The 17,517-nt window shown below is 42.5% G+C and overlaps 1 protein-coding gene across 5 annotated transcripts in view; it reads left to right on the top strand.

Moving 5' to 3' along the window:
- The window catches only part of CCDC85A (coiled-coil domain containing 85A), a 169,421-nt gene extending 153,449 nt beyond the window's left edge, over positions 1–15,972 (top strand). For 2 of the 5 annotated variants that reach the window (XM_042789571.1, XM_032989246.2), the window contains 2 exons: positions 6,715–6,834; positions 13,935–15,972. In XM_042789571.1, the coding sequence (XP_042645505.1) occupies positions 6,715–6,834; positions 13,935–14,024 (210 nt within the window). In that variant the 3' untranslated portion in view covers positions 14,025–15,972. Of the gene's footprint in view, positions 1–6,714; positions 6,835–9,857; positions 9,957–13,934 lie in introns of all 5 variants that reach the window. The other 3 variants (XM_032989245.2, XM_032989244.2, XM_032989247.2) reach the window with 2 other exon arrangements.
- The last annotated feature ends 1,545 nt before the right edge of the window (positions 15,973–17,517 follow it).

The following is a 17,517-nucleotide window of genomic DNA, read 5'->3' as shown; positions in this document are numbered from 1 at the left end:
GGTAGTAGAAAAGGTATAAAAATGTGCATATTCACTTAAGCCTGTTAATGTCTCTTCCTGTGTTGCACATTTTGTTCTGGTGGTGGTTTATAGCATAGTAGTGGGTTTAAGAGTTATGAGAAGCTGTAGATGGGTTGTAGGTTTGCTGTGTCGGTAAGAGCTGTAATTAGCTGGGGTTTTTTGTAGTTGTTGTTCTTCTCTCACATAGCATATAACAAGATATGATCCAGACCCTTTCAGTTTCTGGCCACAAATAGGAATTTTGTGCAAGAAAGCAGATACTTTCCAAGATCTACAGCACACAGCTGGGTCTTCTGTTGACAATGCCAAACTGTGCCAGCTGTGCCCGAGACAAGGGGTGCGCAGCTTGTGCTGGTACTTCTCAAACGCTCGCGTGGGTAAGGGTGCGTGACAGCAGTGCGTAGAGGCAGAAGGATTTGAACGAGAACATTTCAGTTTTGCTGGGTGGATTTCAGGCCAGAGTAGTTCCCCTGTGGGGCTGGGACAGGAAAGTGCTCTGCAGCACATGGGCTCTGGCAGTGCCACTGCCTTCTGCTGCCTCAAAATGTACGTGAAACTACAGCATCACCGTGGATGGAGTTTTGCTGCTAACATAAAAAAACCCCAACATGATAGTATGGCCAGTGCTCTAGCCAGAACATAATGTCTGTGCATGTCGTAATGAAGATACTCAGCAATAATTAAGAAAATATGTAGGGACCAAACAATTGATTTGGATCCCAGTTACAGCTTCCTGGGCTGGGGCAGATCTGTTATGTCAGTGAGTAACTTCAGCTAGCTGAAAACAGGAGCGTCCTCCCAGACTTGATGGGGTGTGTAACTGTTATCCGTGCCATATGCTGGGGGAAGCGAGATCAGGATCTGGCATCCTCATGTCAATTAACTGAAGATATCCCTGAATTTTTGTAGGGGTAGTATTTCAGGGCTGATATGCTCAGCTGAAATGTTATGGAAATGTGGACATCTGTCATATAATGACAGTGAATGCATTTGCAAAAGATACACTTGGCAAGCCACCCAATTTAAATTGCTTTAGTTTTTATTTGTTTCATGGGAGGAGGGAGCAAGAAGCAGGGTTGGAGAATTGTCAGACATTTCCCCCTCGTAACTCTTTATCCTTGTAATTTAGCTTTACCTTTTATCGATGAGGAAAGGAAGTACTGCCAGGATGCTGCTTTGTGAGGGAACAAACTGCATGGGTCAGTGGGGCTGGAGGCTGGATGTGGGGAGCTGGGCTCAGGGCTTCCACAGCGTGCAGCACCAGAGCCAGGAGGCAGGTGGGGTGCAGGGCTGGACCAGAGCCCTTCTGCTCCCTCTCACGGGGGCTTTTCTGACTCTGTTTCCTCATTCTTCCCTTTACAAGTCTTTTGGCTCTTTTCTGTGTCTTTTTGTTGTTTCTCTTCCAATTCCACTGTTGCTTCAGGCACTTTTTTGGGGGTTTTGCATCCTTCGTAGCCTTTTCCAGTCCTGGTACATTGAAGTACAAAATGGCGGGCGTGACCCTTAGGCACACACTACTGTATTTTTTAAGCACTTACAACATTTTCCATTTCCCTCTTTCTTCCCCCTTCCATTAGATTATCACATTTTATTTCAGTCGATCTCCAAATCTTTCAAAAACCTTTTTGCTGAGATCTCTGGTTTTTGTTTTCCCTCTGCATGGCATGTTTTAAGTTTTAAATCTAATTAGAGATGGGAACTGTTCAGTTAGTATTTTTTTTTTTTTTTTTGTAAAATCTGTGTCACTCACAGTCCAATAATGATTGTCTCCTCCCTTTTATAGTGTGTAGAAGAACAGGGAATCCTTCAACCAAAATGTAATTAAAACCCATTGAACAAACCCATGTTACCTAATCATGTCATCAAATATTTGCTGAAAGTAAATCAACAGCATCCACCCACCTAGGTTTTTCACGTACTCTCATTCTCAGTTTAAATTAGTAAATCATTAATGGAGTGGCTTCAGTTTACAACAGCTGAGGTTCTGACAGAGTCTTTGTCTCAGGGTGTCCTAAGCATAGCGCTTCCTCCTTGGTTGGCATGGTCAGGCTGAATGGCAAGAGCTTATGGGCTTGATGTTACCAAGATACAAATTCAAGAAAAACCTGATGTACAGGAAGAATTGCAGTTTAGAGAGAAAGACAGATTTATTTATTTTTTTTCCCCGAGTAATTTCCAAAAGTCTGAAGTTACTTTATACTCATAATTTTCTAGTAGAGTCCACTGAATCTTCCAGATTTTAAATGGTGGTGGCCTGCAAGATTTGGAGGTGTTATAGCCCAGGGCCTTTTTCTCTTAAACATTCATTAACAGAAGAGGTTTATGAAGGGTTTGCTGAAAACCCTCAGTTGTTTCTGGAGGTGTGTAGCCAGCAATGGTTTTGGCCACTCAGAAATCTGAGTGTGCTTCAAATACGCTATGAGGTTATGTGGATTTTGGCAGCAATATGCAGAAGTAGAGGTTTTTGCTGAGGTCTATGAGAAGAGGAATTGTGGTGAATAACTGCAGCATTTTAAAATTGTGTATTTTAATTGACAGGAACCTTCCCTTAAAAAATTGTTGCCATTTTGTTTAGTGCATTATTATTCCAGCAAAGCACCGTACTGCAGTTTATTGCTTTCTGGTTTTTCTTTCTCCTGCCTGTTTGAAACAAGCTGACAAATACAGCCTCTGTTTTCTTTGAGCTAATGGGGAAATTGAGGGCTGGGGAAATCAGAAAAAAGCTTTGACAATCAGGTAGTGATTGAACTGGCATGGCAGTTACCCAGCAGGAAGGATATACTTCCCAGTAAACCACTTGCCTCTGGGATGAAGGGCTGCTGGAGAATGAGGTCTTGTGCGTTTGCCGAGGTAGGTCTCCGATGGTAAGTGAACAGAGCGGTGCCCAGTGGGCAGGAAAATTGTGTTCTCTCAGAAGCTTTGGTGAGCTGACTGCAAGTGTCCTTGGGGCAGAGATGGACTGTGTTTTTTCCTCCTCGGCTATCGCTGCGTGCCGTGGGGAGGTTGCGAGTCAGGCAGCGAGCAGCATGCTTCCTCCAGAGCAGCTGGCAGATAGACTGCCGCTGACTCGAGCTATACACTGTGCTTTGCACTATAGTGGTTTTCATTCATGACTGTCCTTATCAACAGTATGGATTGAAAAAATGATGTTTTCTACTGGCTCAAGTACAAAGGCTAATGATTAGTTCTGTCCATCAAAGAGTACACAGGGTTCTTTATTCTGAGTGTGACCAGGCTACAGTGCAGGGTTTGCCTCTGGCACTGTGTGAGAATGGCCTGAGTCTCCTTAACATTTTGCAATGTGAGGGAGATACTAAATTTCCATTCATCTAATTTTTTGTTATGTGATATTATGAGGTTGAGTCAGGTTTCCTGTGCTTTGTACTCACTAGAATTGCATGTTGGCATTAACTATTTTGTAGATTTACTTCAAACAGAAAATGGATCTGCACATTTAGTGATTGCACTCTCTTATCTTTGTTGCATAATGTACATGGGATATTATGTGGGTTTTACCTGCTTCAGATAATGTGCTTTCTGCAGCAGTGTAATCCACACGGAGTACATGTTAGACTCAGAGGAGGCAACATGCTAACCATGCTGTAGCCTGGGCACGAGGATTAGGCAGAGGTAGTAGGGAAGGCTGGCAGTGTAGGATGATCAAAAAAGTAAATTATTTCTCAGACGTTGATGTTGTGCAGCACTGTTTATTCAAAATTACTCAGGATGTTTAAAGTTAATACAGATTTCAGCACTATGGAGCCATGACTTCATCCCATCTGTCTGACTTGGTTCCACTTCCACAGCTTTGTTACTGGATAATAAATGAAAAGATTTGTCCAAAACATGTGGGCACCCAGGATGCCTCCTTTGAGTGGCTGAATGCAGGTGCTGTGCATGGAGCTAGAGAAGAGAAGGAAGGGAACAGGATTTCTCCTCCTGTCCTCGAGGTCCTGCTCAGGATCCAGCTGTAATCTGGATAGGGCAGTAGCAGAGAAGGGACTTGGTGCAAGGAAACTCAGGTTAAATTTTGGTGGAAGATTAAACATTGCCACGCTCCTCATTGGCAAGCAGCAGCTGTGATGGTAGGTCTGAAAAGCACTTTTCTAGTCTCCTAAGACACCTTGTTTTCAGACGCCGCTACTTTGGCAAAGTACCTTTTCCTCGTGTTTTGCTTCACTGCCTCAGAAACTTGTAATGCAGTCAGTAGTGCTCGAGTGTCTTCAGGCTTGCCGAGGAACAGTAGACCCACGTTCAGGTTGGTCCCATCCCCATCATCTGCTGGAATAAGCTTCTTCCAAAGAAGGCAGAAGCTGTACTGCCTCTGTGGAGTGGCCTCACCTGAGATGAAAAGTCCCTGAGCTGGGGGATGGGGCTTCAGGGCTGCAAAACCTGCCTTATTATTTAAGAAAAGCTTATGTATCTTATCAAGGACAGACAGAGGAAGGAGAAGGATGTCCACAGGGGAAATACTAATTTTCAATCTCCTACCAACTTGTGTTGAGAACACTGTCTGCTTAAAGCACTGTGTTCACAACAAGTTTCTCATTCTCATGAAGGGAGACAAAAATGTGCTGTGTGTGGCACAGATGAGGCTGTGGAGGACAGCTGCCTGGAGGAAGGCCTGAGCTCTGACAGCAGCACAGTTTGCAGGACTCTTGGATTTTCTTGTGTTCAGGAGGCTTTAGATGTACAATCTGTACTAGTATTCCCAGCCTTATAATAGCAATGTTTATATTTTACCATTCAAAACTGACCAAAATCTTTGCTGGCCCTGGAGTCAGTAAAGAAACAGGATACTCTTATAAAAAACCCGAAAGCTGACTGAGGGAATTTATCCTAAACCAGAACTGCTTCAATCTGCTTTATTACCCCTTTTCCTTCCTCTTTAATTTCTTTTCCCAAAGTATAGCATTAAGCATGTCTAGTCACTAACAGCTATAAATCCTTCCCAAAGAAAAATAAGTCCTAAACCTCACTCTATACATCACAGCAAATTGATAATAGTCATTGCTGTGGAACTGTAGGATGATACACTGCACACTGCCCTAAGTGTGTGCCGGTATTGTGCTAGTTAGGAGACCCATGGGTGCCCACTCTTGCGGTTCACACTGCATCCATTGCTTGGCAGGAGGGCAGCACTGGAACACGAGTTCCTGTACCAGATGGGGTTTCATCTTCAGACTCAAGGTACCTTTTCTGTGGGCTTAGCATATGCAGCGTTCTTACCGTTTTAAGTTGGTTTTAGGGTTTTTTTGAAAACGTGAAGTGCAGTCCTGCAGACAGTTGCTGGGATCGAGTCTGACGTGTTCAGTAGTTGCAGGGGTTCTCTCTGCGACGTGCCCCCTGGCACCGCTGTGAGCCATGCAGTGCCGCTTACCAAGGCCTGCCCATATCCTGAACAAGTGACACACAGTATATAAACTTGCTTTGGACTGGGGTACTTTTCAATTAATCATTTTCAGGCAGACTGGATCTGTGAAGTTCAGGCTCATGTCATCTCTCTGTGCCCTTTTTTCTCCCACGCCCACCTTCATCTTTCCTATTGTTTAGATTATAGACACCCCCAAAAGACCGCAACGTGCTATGTGCTTGCTCAGCAGGGCAAGTGAGTGCACATTGGGGCACTGATTCTGATCAGAGGCTCTTTCCACTGTCATTATGCTTCCTTCAGAAATGCATTTCCCACACATTTCAGCAGGAATTACTGCTAGATTCTTTCTTAATGTTTTCTACAGTGTTTCTTACTCTGTAAGAAATGAACTTTTCATCTCTCGTTCTTTGAAACATTTATCTTCTTTATATTTCTCCTTTTTTTTTTAAACAAAATTCTGCATGAAGAATGACAGTGAAGAGCAGGTCAGGTTGAAAGCACCTCGGAAGCATCTACTTGGGCCGTCTCTGTCGCTGCAGCTATCACATTGCTGTCCATGAATGCAGCAGGAGTATTTTTAGCACTCCTCCAAAGCAGGCTGCTCGCTCAGGTTACTTCGGCACTGCAGTCGCTCCAGGAGATGCTTTACACCCTGCAAAGTTTGAGGTGACTGAGCTGTAAGTTTAGGTAGCTTGCATTTGTTTGACAGTGTCCTGAAGAACCCTTCCAGGTGTCTGTTGGGAGGAAAAACCCTCTGAGGTTGTCACTGTTGGGTACAAATTGACATCTCACAGGCAAGCAGGGGGACATGCCCTCACACCGGAGCGGCCAGAGGCAGGGAAGGAGTGAGCTGGCGGCCTGGAGCTCCTTGCTCCTTCCCTGGTTGGCTGTGGCTGAGCTTGTGTTGCAAACCTTGCAGCAATGTTTAAAAATGTGAGTTTTGTTGAAGGAACAACCTCCAGAATTATCGGGATAAAATTAGACATTCTCAAAACCTTCCTCTGGAGTTGAAATCATCTCTCTGAACCTTGCAGCACTTTCGTGAGGCCATGTACATACATAAGAAGTTTTATTACTATGTCCTGATTTTCTAGATAGACACCCTTGAGGGCCAGAGTGTTTGGGTGACACTCAGCAGTAGCACTTGGGCTGCCTCACCTGGATCTTGGTTACTGTGGCAGAGAAAGAGGGGGACTTTGGAGTAAAACATGCCTTCAGTGCTTCTCAGCCTTTTTAAACAGAACAATAAATAACTGACATCTGTTTTAATTAGTCACCAACCCTTTTCTTTATTAAATAGTTTTTAATTTTTTGCGAAGGATCCCATTAGGATGCCAGGAGGGGCGGAGGGGAGTTACTGCTCTGCAAACGAGCCAGCTAGCATCAGTGGACATGGCTCAGCCTCTCAGCAGTCTGACTCAGTGGTAAATGCTCTGAAGGTAACGCTCCTCCGGTACAGTCCATGCAAAACGTCGTGTCTGTTACTCAACACGTGTCGTATTGTCCTGGCAACATTCCTGTGGACACCACTGGGATGTTACTGTCATGAGCGGGATTGTTTTTCTGTTTGTCACTCATTGCATCTGTGGACTGTGTGCTTCTCGGGCCAGGGATACGGCCCTTGCGGTGGGGGTGATGCCAGCTGTAGCTGCTCTCCAAATTGTTTACACTTGTACAGTTTTTCTCTGAAGCTGAAAGTGGTGTTTTTCTGAATAAGGAAGTCTTTCTACTTCATCTAGGATGCATATTTGTTCTCCAGTGGAATATAATGGATTCCTGTAACCCATGCAGAGATAAATACTTTAATGCAAAGATAAAGCCAATGTACATGGTATATTCATAACAAAAATAGCAGAACTTTGGGCTGAAGACCATGCAGCGTGATCCCAAGGTCAGTGTTGAACCTTCATTGAGAGCAGATGTGATTTACTCTGAAGTCAGGGTTGGATTGCAAAGACCTGCATTGCATTGATAAACAGCAATTGACGCAAGCAATTAGAGGGGCAAATTTGCAAGTTCTTACCTATGTCAACAGTGAAACTGTTGCAATTAATGACACTTAGAAAGCTCTTACAAGATGCCATGGTTTGTCAGATGATCTGAATTAACAAGTGGCCGAGTTCACTGTTCCACCGCATCATGGGCATCAGCTGTGTCCTGCTCCTCCAGAGAGGGTTAAAAACTGATGGTGAGCTGAGCAGACAGCAGGGACTTTTTTCCTGTCTCCTAATGCTGGCTTGGACATGATTGTTTTCTGGTGCTTTGTGTACCTTTTCTCTCCTGTATTTCGCTCATCAGCTAAACTGCTTTAATGTTAATTTGGTTGTGGGTGTTATTTCCCACCTGTAGAGATGTTGCAGGGACATACTGGTTACTTGGAGGGGGTAGGTTTGCGTTCCTTCAGGGGAGAACTGAAAGGGACTTTTGTAGATGTTTGCTCTGTTTTTGAGCTTCATGGAGATGCACAGTGCCCAGTAAGAGCTCAGCAGTGCTGTTGACTTGCCTGGACATCTGAGTTTATGTGCAGGGTGATTGTCTACTGTGTGGCTGGGTGACATTGACTTCTCCGTGAAGCCCGAGGAAATAGGTTTATGCAAATGAACTGTGCACAAATCACAGCAATCAGATCCCTTCCTGTGACGTAAAACCTGGGCACGGCGCTTCACCTCAGCCACCTCACCTGTTTTTTTCTGGCATCCAAAGGGGGGGAAGCAGCAGCAGAGTGCTTGACCCCCTCCCCAGGTGTGCACAGGTCCCCTGTGTAACGGCCACCCCTGACCACGTCCCCGCGGGCAGCGCTCTGCCCCGAAGCGCACTGGTCTCACCCTCGGACGGGAGAGGTGCGAGGGACCACCCGTCCTGGCTGCTGAGGAGCGCCCGGTTCAGCAGTGCTCAAGGTCCTGGGTGCATCTCCCATGTATTTCACCTGCTGCCCTCTAGAAAATAAAGCTGTGCCAAGTAATTTTGTCAAAAGATCATGCATAATTATCAAAAAAAGCCTTCTCTTAAAATACCCATTGCCAAAGACGCTTCCCTGAATGGAACATTTGACAACATGCTTTTGACAACCTGTAATAACTGGTTGGTGTAAGTGAAATATTTGAACAATGGCTGATACCTTGGTTGCTGAAATGGATTGATAAGAAATACACAGAATTTAGTTCAATATGATGTGAAAGCTCAGCTTTTAGTTTGCTAGGAGGTGTTGCAGCAGGCAGAAATAGATATAAATGATACTGTTATATTCGAAATGGAAAGTGAGCTGTCAGCTAAACAGACTGCCCAACCTTCGCCATCCCCAGCCAGGGAGCAGACCCTGCTGTTTCCCAGAGTGGAGCATATGGGTTTGATCCTGCCTTTCTGGGGAACGCAGAGCTCCCGCTTGCATCACTTAGCAGAATCAGATGCAGGAGGAAGAAGAAGCCAAAGTAAGGAGCCTGCTTTTCTTTATAAATTTGGCAATTTGGAATTCCTGCAAAAAAAAAGAAATAGTCTGCATTACAAAACCTTATTGTTAGTGCAAACCCCTTCTGCACAGCAAGGAACCTAAAGAGCAGGGATGTATTTTAAAGGGACGGATCCATAAGAAAGCAGAGGGAGGTCATTGCTAAAAATAGTGCTGTTTTTTTTCCTGAGTAATGAGGAGACTTAAAAAAAACAAAAAAAAAAATTGCCTGTGACTCTTCTACTGGTGGAGACGGTAGTGAAAGGGAGAGAAGAGCTTTGCCACAGCTAGTCTGATAAAGGCTCTTCCATGACCTGATCCATCATGCAGCATGGTTGAAAGAAGAAATTGCCATGTGTGTCCCCCCATGCCTGGGCCTTGGCAATCTTCCCCACCCTGCCAGTGGTTATGGGATTATTGCCTATGTGCAAGTGGTATCACATATATAAGTAGTTATTTCAAATGGCAGGATGTGTTTGTTTCTTTTTGCAAGCTGTATATGACCAGACTGCATGCTTGTGCACAGAAGTGTGCATATTCTACACAGGTTTGCTTTGCAGACCAGGGTTTGTATTTACAGAATGATGATTGTTCCCTAGACTGACTGCCTGAATAACCAAGGGCACAGGCTTACCTGCAAAACTTTCACTGGGTTTTCCTATCCTGAGTTCTGTGTCACCTACTGGAAGCTTCACTATGCCATCTATAAATTAAATTGAGGTATGTTTTAATCGAAGACAAGGTCTAAGGCTAAGTGTATGAGTTGCTGCAGAAAAGTAAGTGTTCTGTGGTACCCAGGAGGTCAGGCAAGAAGATTTAATGATCCCTCCTGCCCTGAAATCCAGAGCACTGTAATCAGTCTAATTATCTTTAAATGCAACTGGTTGGTGATATATCTATGCCCATACTCAGGAAGGACCGATAAAGCTTAAATACACTACTGCTCTTATTTGGGGATGCAAAATGAATTTGTAAAATAAAATTTCCTTTTTTTTTTTTGTTTTTAAACATACCCTTGTATTGGAAGCTCAGGAAAATATAAATCAGGAGGCTGTTAAAGACTCTTACCACTACCTTAGTGAGACAGAAAAAGCTGTGGCTGGAGAGATGTGTGCAGTGTTAAGGTGTTTAATTTTCTATTCCATATTGAGCCTAGAAACACCTGAAGATGCAAAGTATTTTTTGTTTAAATGCTGACAGTATGCCCTTGAAGATTTTATATGGAAATTGTCAATTACTGTTTCTGTAATGCAATTACTGTTTTATTAGGAACACTATAATTTTAACATGTTGGTCAGTATTGATTAGAAAAATCTATGTATGATAATATATCTGGGATAAAATACTGTGTAACGCAGCTGACCTGAATTTATCTATCATTAGAATAAAATTTGTCAAGTATGATGAAGTCTGGCAGCCTCAGTTTCCCCATTGGTACAATGGCACCTGTGTACTTTCTTGCCTACAGTGTTGCTTTGCAATTTATGGATAAAAAAGCAGTTTCTAACTAATACATATTTAATAGTAGTCCATAAAAGTTGTCATGACGTAAGTAATGCCACTTCTAAAATGCTAATATACTAAATTTGTCATCAATTCATTTTTGTAAATCCCAAATATATACTTGTATTCTGCCTTGTCTCTTTGTTCCTCAGCCATTCAAAGCTCTGCGGCTGGCATTGAAACACTACCTTTTCTTCTGACTTTTATGATCTATGTCTGATTTGACTATTGATATATTATTATACTTTTAAAATAGTCGGTTATGTCCTTTCTGGTTTTACTTTTTCTTATATTCATCTAGTCCATGTTAAAAGTGCAGTGGCTTTGTGACAAACTAATTATAATGTTTCTTTTCTTTTGCATTCTCATTGCAGTTCCTTCCAGTTTGTAGTTCACTGTTTTGCTGCAGCTTTATGCGCTGTGGGTGTTTTACATGAAACATTTGCCACGGCATCGTTTTGCCTGTGAAAACAGTGGAATGATAACAAGCTTCACTTTGGGCTTTATAAATTTGGTGCATAGTCTTGATTGGTACCAAAATGCAATTTGGATGTATAATGCATGTTGTAGGGACTTTATGGTGTTATATGATCATGTTGACATTTTATTAAGATAATGGATGTGAGAATTCTCTCCTCTGGGATGTGCATATGATATTGGTACCACCTCATCAACAATGTATTTGGGAATGCTTTTGCTTTATATTTATATACTTGCACTGTCTTAGGAGAATGTAGCAATATGTAGCAGCAGGTGTAGAGGAAGTTTATCATGTTTTAGTGAGCATGGAGGTAATTTCAAAGCACAGGAATGTTTGGATTAAGGCTGGAGGGATGCTCTTCATGATTGTCCTCAGGCTACCGGTAAGTTTTGTTCACAGGGCCGCAGCACTCTCACCGGGGCTGGGAGCCAAGGGGAAGATGGGACACGCCATGTGGGATTGGTGGGGTAGCTGGGCAGGAGGGGTCAGGGAGCCCAGAGATCTCCACAAGTGTTTCATGCTCCACATGAAGTACCACGGGCCTCAAATGCCACCGCAGCAGGCTGTGACGTGGCTGCTCTCGTCTGCAGTTAGGGTGCAGGTTTCTGCCTGGCTTCCAGGGAGAAGATTTACCCATCCTTTCACTCCGCTGTGTCAGAAGTAAGCTAGAAATGAATTGCCATAACTGCATCATAAACGTCATAGCTAGCCTTTATTCAATCAAGGTTTCTGCTGAAATTTTGAGTGAAGTTTTTGGTACTGGGCTTTTTCCTCTGTCATAACTATTGAAAACACAGTCAGGAATGCTTAAGTATTAAATTTTCTTTTGAGTGCTTGTAAACACAAAGTAATTCCATTAGTGCTGCTTGTGACAAGTCAGTGTTGAACGAGTGAACTGAGAAGAAAACAACCCTCTATGCAAATCCAAAATGCATATACAATGCAGAGGGCCAAATAAATATATGCACAGAAGGCAGCAGTATGTACAGCTATCGTGATTGTGCAAAGAACTGTACATATGCCAGCACAAAAGGAGAGTTTGGTGATAAATCTGCAGAGATTTAGCCTATATCATCCTGCGTTTCTGAAAAGGAGGCAAATAAAATGACTGTGATGCCTTGAGACCCAGGTATCTGTTGCACTGTATGGACAAGCAAAAGTGGTTGCTGATAAAGATTTCTCCATTTCCCACTCATAAAAATAGCATGAGTATTCCTTTTGATCCCACCTTGTCAATTCTGCTTAGGATGTCTGCTTTCCAGGGCTATCTTGTATGCATCTGTACCTTCCTAGCAATTGGGTCATTTGTTCAGCTGGAAATAAAGGACTTTGGGAAGTATCACCTTTTAGTTTATTATTGTGTCAGCATTAGCTGCTTCATAAGCATTGTCTAATGTTTGTTGACCAGAAAAAATGTCGAAAGGCATATATAAGTAAAATGTGCCTTCTCACAAAAGCTATCCAAGAGACCTTTCTTTTTAATACTATTAAGTTAGGAAAATCAGCAACCAAACATTGGAAAGAAATGCTGGTCTCATCATATCCAGCCCTCTGCCATTTCCGATGGCTCAGCCACAGACAGCTGATTTGGGAGGTTTCACTGTAAACCCATTTTTCATACTTTTACCACAGCAGAGTGTTTCACAATACAGAAACAAACACATGTGTATTTTTATGATGATAACTCCTGATTTCAGGCTGCAAGATTTTGGTCATACGGAAAGTTTGCAGCGTTTGGGTTATGTCCACCCATTAGTATTAAAGGCAACTCTCTATAGAGAACTTTTATTTGTTTGGCCCTGTGTAGTAAGACTGCAGTCTTATTGCTTCCAATCTTGGAGTATTTCTGGTTTTCATGCTTATACTCGGGGTTTTTTCAGCAAAGGCTCAGAGGAACTGGGTTATTTTCCCAGCTCTTGCACAGAATAACAGGAGGACCTTGGTGTCATTCCACCTTTGCTCGTCAGCTGTAGGAACTGTCTTTTCAGGATGTTGACTTCCCAGGATCCAGCTGCTTTGTGTTTATTCAGTCCCAGCTAATGCAATCTCTGTTCACTTCTGGGCTTTAGGCACTTTTAAAACACAAACAATAAATAATGACAGTGGAAAACAGTTTTTGCCTTTCTTGACAGTCATATCTTGGTTGGTCCAGAGATTAATGAGTGGTTTAGTAGCAGTTATGCTTCAGCTGGTTGATAGTTGATTATTATTCTTATTAAACAGAAATACTCTTAACTTACAAAACACAGTATGGTGATTATTGCCACTCTTGTTTCTGGTGGCCCCTGGAAGAGGGGCCTGGTGATATGACACAAGCTACTGATTTTCCTGCTTATAATTGATCAATCTTTTTAAAAATCATTATAAAGTACTTTCCTAATTTTTTTGGGGGTATAACTTCTCTGCATTTTTAATTCCATAATTGTAACATGGATGTTGTACAATCATGAGTAGGAGTAGATGTGACTATGAGGAAGAAAACCTTTATAACGTACAGTCCACACTAAGAAAAAAACTGCTAACTTCTACTAAATTGTAGATTTCACTCTGGCTCAACAAAACACACATGCATGTATAGAACAGTGACTACATGCACAATTCCTCTGATCTCAGGGAAGAATAAATGAAATAAACGCTTTTAATGCCTTGCTTGATTTTAAGAGACCAAGTGAGTTCTTCGAAAAAGAGAACTGCGCTGTGCTTCTTAAACTGGAAATGTTTAGACTCCCCTGGACTGCCCTTTGTGTTGCTGAATTGCATTCTGGAAGAGATGTGGTTTGGGAAATAGTCAAACAAAGTTTCAGTTGAGGCCTGTAAATGCCTTCAGTCTTGTATCTGAAACATAAAATATCCCGGTGATGCACGTGCTAGCTCATTTGTCTCTGTTCCTGATCATTTTTTACCTAGAAGCATGTGCTTTCTGTGTTCAGAAGGAATGTTGTATCCCTTGAGAAATGTTCTCTTCTCCTGTTGTGTGTCCCTCCCCTCTGTCCTTACCTGTGCTGCATGGTCTGTGTAAGGAACGTGTGGCATTTCCAGATGCATGTCGATATGAATGCCAGTACATCTTAACCGGTGATAATGAGATCTCTTTCCATCCCTCCCTTTAGGTTGTGTGGAGGAAACTTGGAGATGCTGCAGGGTCGTGCCCTGGAATTAGACAACATTTGTCAGGAAATCAGTATAAAGGACCTATGTAAAAGGCCCTGAGCAAGTCCTCTCTCTGAAGAGAAAGAGTTTGAACTGCCAATGAGAGAGAAAGAACTGGCTCTGTCCACAACGACTTCCCCCCTGACAACGGGGTGGCTGTATGCACTACAAGAGACTTCGCTTGAACCTAGTAGAGATTCTGCACAGAGGTCTTTCAGAGGAGCTGTGCTATCAGTGTTCCCCAAACCCTGCTCTTTCGGTATACTGGCTAGTGAAACGCTGCTGCCGCATCTTCACTTCAACACACCACATTCAGAAGCACTGAGGTATTTCCATCCTAACTAAAAGATAATTGGGATTCTGCAGGAGTTACATGAAATAAGTTTTATTTTTGTTAGTTACAGTGAATCTCTAGTAAGTCTGAATGAATTTTCCACTGGATTTAACAGAGGTTTTTCACCAGACTGGAGAGACATTGATAAACTGTGCCTTTGGTCTCCACAGTTTTGAGAAAGTCATTTCTTAGTAACTCACACTTCAGTCTATAAAGTATCAGTTAATGGTGCTTAGGCAATTTCCAGATGATTTTTTTGCTTTGGTAGAATACCTGCCTTTGGAGGTGCTAAAAGACCATACAGTCTCCTAACCAGCCAGTAGTGTAGCATAACTACAGTACTTGTAGTGAAACACAATTTCTTTCTAAATGAAAGTAAAGGTAGCTTTCTTTTCAATTCACTTTGATGCACATCTTCTGAAGAAGTGTACGATGTTCGCAGCCCTTTAATGAACAGAATGCTTAGGTGTCACTATCACAGGTCTCAAATCAGAATTCCCATCAGAGTTTGTTTTTTTTTTTTTTTTTTTTTTTTTCAAAAAATATTTTCCAATTGTCAGGATGCTAATTTCCACTCTTTAATTTAGAGACATGCTGGTTACTTAACAAATCTATAAGGATCTAAAAGATTGCACAGCATTATCAAAAAGCTTTTCTTGCCACTGTAGTGTTCTTTCAAAGAAAATGGTTTTATTATACTCAGAGCATGTCTTTCATTATTATAAGGCAGAAAGCTCTTGTTCAGATTGCCTGAGATTTGACCAGACAGCGCCGTAGATGTGCTTAGTTTATTTTTATCTATGTGTATGATACTAGTTGTGTGTATTGAATTGCAATGATAGGTATTTTGTGTATATCTAAAAGCAATGATAGTTTCATGTATGAATGTGCAACAGGCTTGTGACTGAATGCTGTTGCTTAACTTTTTACCGTAACTGAGCATCAAAAAGACTAATAAAGTTTAAAAAAAAAAAAAAATAGGAATGCAACAATTCCTGTGTTTCTGGTTTGTTCTTGGTTGCTAAGATTTGAGCCAAAGTCAGAACCTCTGTTTTCTCTGAGCTTGCAACATGCTGTATTTGTGGGCTATTTGCAGTGGAATGTAGCTCGGTTGCTGTACAATCTTTTGTTATATAAGAGTATTATGTAAATCTGTCTTCAGAAAAATTGTGTTAATTTGCAGCAGTAATTATATTGGTTTCTGTTGTTATTTTTACTTGGTACCATTTGATGTAAGGCCTCTGATCCAGCATTGCTTTCTCGGGCAACACTCCTGTTCACTCTGTCTCCTCGAGTTGGAAATGCAGAATCTGGCCTTCCATCTTGAAACATTGCACTCTTGCATAATTTCTTATATATAACCCAGCCCAAACAGTTGTCTGTTATCTTTACATGTTGTTTTCTCCCATACATACTGTTTGCATAGTTAAACTTCAATTGTTGTATTCCTATATATCTATATATATGTATGAAAAAATGTAAAACATGTACTTGTGCCTGCAGTATGTATGTGCAGGGGCTAATTTGAGGGACACTGGTCTTTTGACACTACACTTGTGTAAATTTTGATACTGTATTAAAACTATTTTTTTACAGTTCTGCATACGATTGGGTATCAAGTATCTGTGTTCACCTTAGCAACGGTAATAAATTATAGAATCTCACTGTTGTTTGCTCTCCTTTAATGACTGAAGCTGTGAGGTGCTTGGGCTCACATGCAGCTTGCTTTGTAGGAGCTGTTTGAAATGTTCCCTGCTCGGTTGAGAAATTAGCTGCATGTTGTGGATTTGTGTTCACTTTCTCTCCAGATGTCTTAAACAAACCTCAGATACGTGGACTGCCTTCTATCTGTTTTGCTAAACTAAGTAGCTACGGTATGTATTATATCTAGGGAGTGGGGTGCCATGCGGCAGCTCCAGGTTGCCACTAGCCACGTGCCCCAGGTGCGATGTGTTAAGTCCCCAGGTGTGGGGCAAGAGCAGCCTCAGGACACCTGTGCGGGGCCCTTCCTCCCCTCTTCTTCAACAACGCAGCTCTGAGATGAGGACACGGTGATATGGAGTTCCTGGAGCTGTTTCCCTCAGGTAAGAGATGCAGGGACTTTTGTGGCACTGGGGGAGGCTGGTTGTGTCCTGTTCTGTGTCGATGGCCCCCTGTGCCCACCGCATCTTTGCCCCAGGATGGGGTTCCCTTGTCCCTCTGTGCATCAGGGGAAAGTGCAGTGAAAGGGCTGCTTGTTGCTGCTTGTTCCAGGGAGCAGAAAACTTGCACTGAATTTTCTGGAAAAACAAATACTTAGTATAGTCAATATCTTGAAACTAATAAATCCTCTGGGGGCTCCTAAAAATGCAGCTTACTAGGAGGAGAAAGTGGGCAGTGTGTGTAGAAGAGGGTCAGTGCTCTTGAGGGGTCCTGTAGCCTGCTAACATGTCTCTGCACTAATGAATAAAAATTGCTGTAGTAGTTATGGACCTTCATCTCACATGTCTTGCTCTCTGCCCACACAGTTAGGCATTTTTCAGTAAAAAGTAACTCCACCAAGCCTTGTGGACTCCTCATTCAGTTGTTTTTAGCATAACTCTGCTTCAGTAGAAAATTTGCACATGTTGTTATGGGGCCATTCCCAGCTTCTGAGCTGAGCATGAATGAGCTATAAAATTCACTATGTGAGTGAATTTTAAATAGCACTCACGTAGCAGATGTAGTGAGTGGATTTTTACATTCTGGAGTGGAGAGAAGCTGCTTTGGTGAAGGGTTAGATGGGAAAGAATGGCAGTTTATTTTTCTGCAAGTGAATGGTTTCACTAGAGCCTGTTCTCCAAAGGTTGCAGTTGATGGACATGTTTATGAACACGGCAGGAAGCCAGTGTGCCCTTTTTAACACGTTGAGCATGGCCAGCCCAAACGGTCTCTGCAGCATGGGGACGCCACCCAGCCCCGTACTCCTCTGTGCTACCTGAGCCTCTCAAACCCCAAATGGCCCGACAGGCTTTCCCTGTTGCTGTTGGGTACCTCCCCAACAAATATCACTCTTGCCAGGGCACTAGTTCATCTAATTCTTTATACATTTTTGAAATAAGTCCCAGGGTGGTGTGAATTCTTTATACTGATCTCACCGGTTTGATACAGTGGCTCAGCCATTTTTCTTCCCCACTTTCAGTGAGGGAAAGAATCTTGAGACTGTCCTTTATTTTGGATTCCTGCAGAAT

This window comes from Tyto alba, unplaced genomic scaffold, assembly GCF_018691265.1.
Source record: "Tyto alba isolate M040663 unplaced genomic scaffold, T.alba_DEE_v4.0 Super-Scaffold_16, whole genome shotgun sequence".
Classification (NCBI taxonomy): Eukaryota; Metazoa; Chordata; class Aves; order Strigiformes; family Tytonidae; genus Tyto; species Tyto alba.
This window is presented reverse-complemented; position numbering and strand designations above follow the sequence as displayed.